The sequence below is a fragment of the Dama dama genome, chromosome 5, assembly GCF_033118175.1.
Source record: "Dama dama isolate Ldn47 chromosome 5, ASM3311817v1, whole genome shotgun sequence".
Taxonomy (NCBI): domain Eukaryota; kingdom Metazoa; phylum Chordata; class Mammalia; order Artiodactyla; family Cervidae; genus Dama; species Dama dama.
In genome coordinates, this window is record NC_083685.1 from 69,287,631 (window position 1) to 69,296,429 (window position 8,799).

The 8,799-nt window shown below is 44.1% G+C and overlaps 1 protein-coding gene across 1 annotated transcript in view; it reads right to left on the reverse strand.

The window, feature by feature from the left end:
• The window catches only part of KLHL2 (kelch like family member 2), a 158,535-nt gene extending 150,677 nt beyond the window's left edge, over positions 1 to 7,858 (reverse strand). Inside the window, exon 1 of the mRNA XM_061142560.1 lies at positions 7,641 to 7,858. Coding sequence (XP_060998543.1) covers positions 7,641 to 7,666 — 26 coding nt within the window. The 5' untranslated portion in view covers positions 7,667 to 7,858. The remainder of the gene's footprint in view (positions 1 to 7,640) is intronic.
• Positions 7,859 to 8,799: the final 941 nt, after the last annotated feature.

Consider the following 8,799-nt stretch of genomic DNA (forward strand, 5'->3'; position numbering starts at 1 on the left):
AGAGGTGAAGGAAGCTCTCAGATCAAAAGACAATAAGCTGTAAAATCCTCTGCTTCAGTTCAACCTTGCTCCCTCTCCCACTTTCCCTCTTACCCACATGACAAACAAGAGCACAAGCAAGCACTTTTTGTCCCTGACAGTGACTACGACCAGAAAAGTGACCAGGGTAAAAAGCCCTGCCTTCCGCAAGATCAGTCTTATTTTAAATAGTGTATTATAAACAATTAACAAAGTTACTGTCAGAGTGGGATATATGTGAGATGCTAAAATTGGGAGGCGTATACAATGGAGAAAACACAATCTCTTTAACAAGTGGTGCTGGGAAAACTGGTCAACCACCTGTAAAAGAATAAAACTAGAACACTTTCTAACGCCATACACAAAAATAAACTCAAAATGGATTAAAGATCTAAATGTAAGACCACAAACTATAAAACTCCTAGAGGAAAACATAGGCAAAACACTCTCTGACATAAACCACAGCAGGATCTTCTATGACCCTCCTCCCAGAATATTGGAAATAAAAGCAAAAATAAACAAATGGGACCTAATTAAAATTAAAAGCTTCTGCCCAACAAAGGAAACTATAAGCAAGGTGAAAATACAGGCTTCAGAATGGGAGAAAATAATAGCAAATGAAGCAACAGACAAAGAATCTCAAACGTATACAAGCAACTCCTGCAGCTCAATTCCAGAAAAATAAACGACCCAATCAAAAAATGGGCCAAAGAACTAAACAGACATTTCTCTAAAGACATACAGATGGCTAACAAACACATGAAAAGATGCTCAACATCACTCATTAGCAGAGAAATGCAAATCAAAACCACAATGAGGTACCGTTACACACCAGTCAGAATGGCACTATCCAAAAGTCTACAAGCAATAAATGCTGGAGAGGGTGTGGAGAAAAGGGAACCCTCTTACACTGTTGGTGGGAATGCAAACTAATACAGCCACTACGGAGAACAGTGTGGAGATTCCTTAAAAAACTGAAAATAGAACTGCCATATGACCCAGCAATCCTGCTGCTGGGCATACACACTGAGGAAACCAGAACTGAAAGAGACGCCAATGTTCATCGCAGCACTGTTTATAATAAGCCGGACATGGAAGCAACCTAGATGTCCATCAGCAGATGAATGGATAAGAAAGCTGTGGTACATATACACAATGGAATACTACTCAGCCATTAAAAAGAATAAATGTGAATCAGTTCTGATGAGGTGGATGAAACTGGAGCCTATTATACAGAGTGAAGTAAGCCAAAAAGAAAAACACCAATACAGTATACTAACACATACATATGGAATTTAGAAAGATGGTAACGATAACCTTGTATGCAAGACAGCAAGAGAGACACAGATGTATTGAACAGTCTTTTGGACTCTGTGGGAGAGGGCAAGGGTGGGATGATACAGGAGAATGGCATTGAAACATGTAAATTATCATATGTGAAATGAATCTCCAGTCCAGGTTCGATGCAGGATGCTCAGGGCTGGTACACTGGGATGACCCAGAGGGACAGGATGGGGAACACATGTACACCCATGGCGGATTCAAGTCAATATATGGCAAAACCAATACAATGTTGTAAAGTAAAATAAATAAATTAATTAATAAAAAATATATACAAATTTTTAAAAACGTTGGGAGGAGGTTGATGATCCATTTCAAACATTTCCATGTCTTTTATCACTCATATTTCTGACCTATCTTTTGTGATTTTTCCCATTATCATCACTTGGTTGGTAAGGGGGCAGCAATACGACTTGGCAATTCAGTTGACTGGGCTACATTTTCCAACATTTGACTGAAAAGGCACTAGAAGAGAAGCAACATCAGCTGGAAAACATGAACCACAGTTCACAGATAAAATGTGGAGGATAATTAAAGAAAGAGAAATCAAAGACCGTTTCAAGGCTTTGGGTATCCAGGACCAAAAGAATGATTATTCCATTGAGTAAGTGGAGATGTTATAAACGGAAGACAATTTGAGAAAAAGATTATGAAAACTCAGTTTTAGACATGCTGAATCTGATGTACGCGGTAAGGATAAGTGTACGGTAAGAAGCTCAAAATTCACAACTGAGGCACAGATCTAGAGCTCAGGCTTAAGATACAGACAGAGCCACAACTTAGTGATAAATAGTTGATTGAAAAAAAGAACTGGCTAAGGCCTGTATCTGTGAGAAACAGTTACTGCCAACGAACAGAAGCCTTGTACGCCAAAAAAGTGAGGAGAGATGAGGAGTCCCAGTTTCTCCTCTATTTGATAAGCTTAGGAATGTAACTTAACCCTGAAAGTTAATGAGATCTACTTAGTAAAGAATCCTCCTGCAATGGGGGAGACCTGGGTTCGATCCTTGGGTTGGGAAGATCCCCTGGAGAAGGGAAAGGCTACCCACTCCAGTATTCTAGCCTGTAGAATTCCATGGACTGTATAGTCCATGGGGTCACAAAGATTCGGACATGACTGAGCAACTTGCACTTCCCTTCCACACTTAATAAGGTAGGCTACTGACAAGATTAAATGAAATAAAGTAATAAAATTAAGTAAATCTCATTTAACAACCTAAAAACTAGAGCAAGAAACCAAGAAAAAGTAGTGTCAGAGGGAGCAAGGGCCTGTTTTTCAAGACAGGATCAGTGGTCAAAACAATACTGTAGCAACGCCCGTAGCCTGCAACGTGAGAGAAAAGTACACAACACAAAGTGCTTAGACCCCCTCTGGAGTAATTGTGTCATAGATTTGTTTGTCAGCTTCAACCTGAGGAAAAAGACTGTTTTGTTTTCTGAGATATTCCTTTGGGAATATTTACTGGGTGCTTAGTCACCAAAGGCACCCAATAAATATGGGGAAGAAAAAAAAAAGTCCCTCAGGTTGTTGCAGTTTAGCTGCTAAGTCACGTCTGACTTTGCAGCCCAACAGATGGAGGCCCACCAGGCACCTCTGCGTGCGGGACTTCCCAGGCAAGAATGCTGCAGTGGGTTCACATTTCCTTCTCCAGAGGATCTTCCTGACCCAAGGATGAAACCTGCATTGGCAGGTGGATTCTTTACCACTGAGCCACCAGGGAAGCTTCATAAAACTAAATGTACTCAATAAAGTATCCTTTAGCCTGAGATTATGTCCTTCTTTGTCTTTGGGGAGAGGCATTAAAATGTCCTTTCTTTTACAAAAAGATGATAGTTGATAATTATAACTTTTTTTAACTTGACAAAACAAAAAACTTAGCAATTCTATGTCAGACTCCATTTTTTTTTTAATTTCTCAGTCAGTTCAGTCGCTCGGTCATGTCCAACAATTTGTGACCCCATGGACTGCAGCACACCAGACCTCCCTGTCTATCACCAACTCCCGGAGTTTACTCAAACTCATGTCCATTGAGTCGGTGATGCCATCCAACCATCTCATCCTCCGTCGTCCCCTTCTCCTCCCACCCTCAATCTTTCCCAGCATCAGGGTCTTTTCCAACTAGTCAGATCTTCGCATCAGGTGGCCAAAGTATTGGAGTTTCAGCTTCAGCATCAGTACTTCCAATGAATATTCAGGACTGATTTCCTTTAGGATGGACTGGTTAGAGTTCCTTGCAGTCCAAGGGACCTCCAGAGTCTTCTCCAACACCACAGTTCAAAAGCATCAATTCTTCGGCACTCAGCTTCCTTTATAGTCCAACTCTCACATACATACATGGCTACTGGAAAAACCATAGCTTTGACTAGATGGATCTTTGTTGGTAAAGTAACATCTCTGCTTTTTAATATGCTGTCTAGGTTGGTCATAACTTTTCTTCCAAGGAGCAAGCATTTCATGGCTGCAGTCACCATCTGCAGTGACTTTTGAGCCCAAAAAATTAAGGTCTGTCACCGTTTCCCTATCTATTTGCCATGAAGTGATGAAGCGATGGGACCAGATGCCATGATCTCAGTTTTCTGAATGTTGAGTTTTAAGTCAATTTTTTCACTCTCCTTTTTCACTTTCATCAGGAGCCTCTTTAGTTCTTCTTCACTTTCTCTGCCATAAGGGTGGTATCATCTGCATATCTGAGGTTATTGATATTTCTCCCGGCAATCTTGATTCCGGCTTGTGCTTCATCCAGCCCAGCATTTCTCATGATGTACTCTGCATATAAGTTAAGCAAGCAGGGTGACAATATACAGCCTTGATGTACTCCTTTCCCAATTTGGAGTCAATCTGTTGTTCCATGTCCAGTTCTAACTGTTGCTTCCAGACCTGTATAAAGATTTCTCAGGAGGCAGGTAAGGTGGTCTGGTATTCCCATCTCTTTAAGAATGTTCCACAGTTTGCTGTGATCCACACAGTCAAAGGCTTTGGCATAATCAATAAAGCAGAAGTAGGTTTTCTGGAACTCTCTTGCTTTTTCAATGATCTAATGGATTAGGGCAATTTGATGTCTGGTTCCTCTGCCTTCTCTAAATCCAGCTTGAACATCTGGAAGTTCACGGTTCACATACTGTAGAAGCCCGGCTTGGAGAATTTTGAGGATTACTTTCCTAGTGTGTGAGACGAGTGCAATCATGCAGGAGTTTGAGCATTCTTTGGCATTGCCTTTCTTTGGGACTGGAATGAAAACTGATGTTTTCCAGTCCTGTGGCCATTGCTGAGTTTTCCAAATTTGCTGACATATTGAATGCAGCACTTTCACAGCATCATCTTCTAGGATTTGAAAAACTTCAGTCAGTGAAGTCCAAAAACATGAGAACCTCTGCTCTAATTCAACTAATTTTCTGGCTGCCTAAATACCTCAGAATACAGTCAACAAGATGTTAGTCTGCCTATGTTGAACATCTTTAATGTTCAAGAGCTTCCAGTGATGTGGAATCAAATGAAAAAAGATACAGCTGTATATCTGGGGCATGTTTACTTAGCTTCATGAAGAAAAAGCAAAAAACCAAAGCCTGTAGGGAGAAAGCCAACTTGTGAAAGAGTGCCAGTAGAGAAACGAAGGCCAAGAAAACTTTTCAGTAAGTTCAAAGGGATGCATTCTGTGCTATAATCATAGTCTTCCCTCAACTTAGTGATTATGAAAATCTTCGCAAAAATAACTATAAAGGCTAGAAATGTATAAAACACTCCTGAGGTCAGGGGTGATCATCTTTCATTTCCTTTCACACATCTCAGTAATGCCTGAGACGACTCGTTTGCTAACCTATATAAATTTTAGTTGAACACTTTTCAGCTTCAATCAGAGGCAAATATCCCATGGTTTTAATATTGCCCAGACCCAAAAATATAACAGAATCTAAAAGAAACATATACTCAAGGATGCAAAAAACAACAAACAGAGATATAAAGTCCAAGACAATCAACATGAGAATCAAAAAGGATGAGAAGAGCTTGAAGGCAAGGAGAAGGGGAAAAAAAAAAAGCTAATGTCAACAAGCCCATCTAAAGGAACCAGAGACCTGGACACAGTAGCCTCCAACCTTCCAAGACATAACAGGCTGAAAAGGAGCAAGGTGGGATTTGAAAATGATGCAAAACAGGTTGTTAAAAAAAGCACAAGCAAAAGTATAATACTCAGTGCCAGGTAGAGACAGGCATTTCAAATATTTGGAGAAACAAATATTTGCACAAATAAAAAGACAGTCATACAAAGAGGATGTGAGTCCCCACTTCCAACCACATCATCCAAAGCATGTAGGTCCCCATCAAACACCTTTCTTTGCATTTAAGCTCAAGCTACAAGTCTAACCTTATGAAACTCTGAGCCCTCCCAGTAACCCGAACTGGCCGCCTAGCCCAGTCCTAGCACAGCGAGGCCCAGCAAAGCTCCTTCCCTGACGGCCGTCTCTCAGACCCAGCACCCAAGAGTCAGTGCCGCAGAAAACACAACGCCATTTGGGGCGGAGGCAGACGCCAAGCGGCGGGAAGGAAAACTAGTTTTGATGTACAGAAAGGTAAAAAACACTCCAGTTCTGGAATTAGAGTATTCCTAGATAAACCAAATGAAAACAAAACCTATTTGTATTCATCATTAAATGAACAGAAATAAAAGTCTCACTAACTTAAGCCACCAATGACTGAAAGGAGTTTTTTGGTTTTAACTTTCTTTCACCCCTGGTTTTCCATTACATCTCAGCCTCTCATTGTTGCAGCACTACTGATGAAGTCTCAGTAGCAAAGAACTGTGCTGGACACCAATATATTCTGCTTAGTTGATCTGTATTAAATTCAGTTTATCAGTATTTGCATGCACACATTTATTTCATTTTTCATTACTTATATTTAAATAATGTGTAACGTTCTCTTTTCCTTCCTTCAGAGCCTGCTTTCCCACACCCTCTTCTCGTCTGCATTCTAAGGTACCCCTTTTCTTTCCTTTAGTTCACTTTGCTTCCGAAGCAAAACAAGGTCTGCAGGGAATTGATATAAACGGGGCAGGTTTACGACAAATAACACCCTACCTAGGATATCCTCTATACCACGTGTTGTCAACAGCCAGGTAGTAATTCGTTTCATGCCTCTGAGCCTGAGCAGAACTCACGTGCTGACGCTATGCTCCCATTGCTGATGCTAACAACCACCATCATGTTTCCTAGAGGTTCAGGAGTGTTCCCAATCCCACTGAAGAACATGAACAAATCACAAAGCCCTCAAAGCCACAACCATCAACAAGCAACTGAGCTCTTGTTCCTATCAGTCCAGGAATTCGAGTCTCAGGTACTCCTTAATCCCCATGACTTGTTCTACTCAAGCTAAAAATTCTGTAAGGCACTTGTAAAAACTGTAGTTTCAGAATTCTATTAGCTCTCCTAAAAGGACTCATCAAACAAAATTTCAGCCCAAAACAAATATTTATATTAAATAGCTACAAAAGGCTGCTGTGGTACACTGCCCTGGAGTGAAGCTGGCAGAATCTAAATGCAAAACGATAAAGCTCCAAGAATAAGCTGTCATAAAAAGGTACATGGTCTCGCACAAGAAATTTGCTGGCAGTTTGAAACGTCAGATTCAAAGGGCTCTTGTCCCTTTATAAAGGTTAAACTAAAGAAAGTAAATCAAAATTGAAATGTTCAAAATTCTGGGGGATTAATAGTCCACTTCTAACAAAATGCTTAAAAAAAAAATCTTGTATTGAATAATGCAATATCTTCAATGTCTCCCAAGAAACTGTTCAGTTTATTTTGGAAGCAATTTCATTGCAGCTGGTCTTGAATGTACTTGGGTACCAAGGAAAAGACACCTGTGCCTGGCAGGTCGTACACTACTAATTCGCCCATGGTGCCAGAAGATGCTGTGATTTCTGGATACGATTTTCTGCAGTGCCAGGTAAAAGAGGTCATAAGCCCTGTACAGCCGCGGCTGAGCTTTTTCCGAGTGATGTGCAAGCTCTTCGGACAGAATTTTGCTAGGAATTCGGAGAAACAGGCAAGCTGAGAGGAATTCCTCTCGGCACCGGTGTCTATACTTTGCAGCTTCCTTTTCCGACGGCCTCGCGCGCATGCTGTGTCTCCATCCCGCCGAGGCTCGGCCCTGCCTGGGCTCCAGCTAGCCAGCGGAGGACCCTCCCTACAGCCCCGCGCGGCGACGCCCCGCCCGCAGGTCAGCTGGGTTCCGCCTGCCGCCCGGCCCGGCCGCTGCAGCCCCGCCCGCTGCCCTTCCGCTCACTCACGCGGGAGGCCGCGGCGGCGTCTCCATGGCTGCTCCTCGCGGGCTTCAGCTCTGGGGCGCCCGCCGCTGCCAGCACCATTCCAGCTGCGGACGCCTGCCCCGCCCGCCCGTCGCGCTGCGTCCCATCCGCCCGGGCGCCAGCCCACTGCCGCTCCGCACCCGCGCCCGCACCGGCACCCGCTCCAGAGGCGGCGCCGCCAGCCGGCCCAGCTCTGCAGCCCCACTTCACCGGCGCTCTCCGCCTGCCGGCGATGCTGGGGGCGGAGCGGCAGAAGGGCACTTCCGGGTGTGACGCGCCCTCGAGACCCCGCCCTGCCTCTTCCTGCCGCCGCCGAGTGGGCTCCCAGGGTGGGTTGGCCCGCCCGAACCCCTGAGCCCGAGACGTGAGGGCGGGGTCCTGTCGGAAAGCGCTTGGTTCCGGCTTTCGGCGTTCACTGACTGCCCGACTCCACAGGCGCGCTTGTTTTGTCCTCTCCCAGTTTGCCGCCTGGGAGGCGGGAGGAGTGGGCGTAGCCTATCCTTCCTTTACAGATAGAGAAACTGAGGCAAGAAGAAATGGCTCGCCAGTCCAGAGTCCCAAGCAGGAACTGGAGCCACCCTTCTCAGGCTGTGATCCCCTCGTTGCGCTTACTGGGAGAGATCTGCAGCACTGGAATGGGATGCAGAGAAAAACTAGGTATCCGTGCCCTTGCACCTGCCTGCCATGAAAATACCAAGTAATTAGGTGAGGGGAGGATGCTAAATGTTGGTCAAGGAAGGCCTCTCAAAATATGTCAAATAGAAGAGATGGAAGAAAGCGAATCTTGAGTATCAAAGAGTGCTCAGGACAGACGAAGAGCAGTGCAAAGACTCCTGGACCTTGAAGAAGTGAAAGAGTACAGTGCAGCTGATGGTTCCCCCAAGTATGCCGCTGGGCAGTGGTAGGATCTGGGAACTTGTTAGAAAGGCAAATTCTCGAGGCCCATTTCAGATCTAAATCAGAAGTTCTGAGGATTAAGCCCAGCATCCTGTGCTGTGACAAGCCTTCCAGAGGATACTAAGGTTTAAGGACCTCTGTGGTAACTGAAGCAGTCAGGACAGAAGACAGTATAAGGAGATGGTGTCCCGGGTGTAGTGACAGATCAAATAGGCCTAGTAGGCCTGTGAAAAGCTTTCAGCTT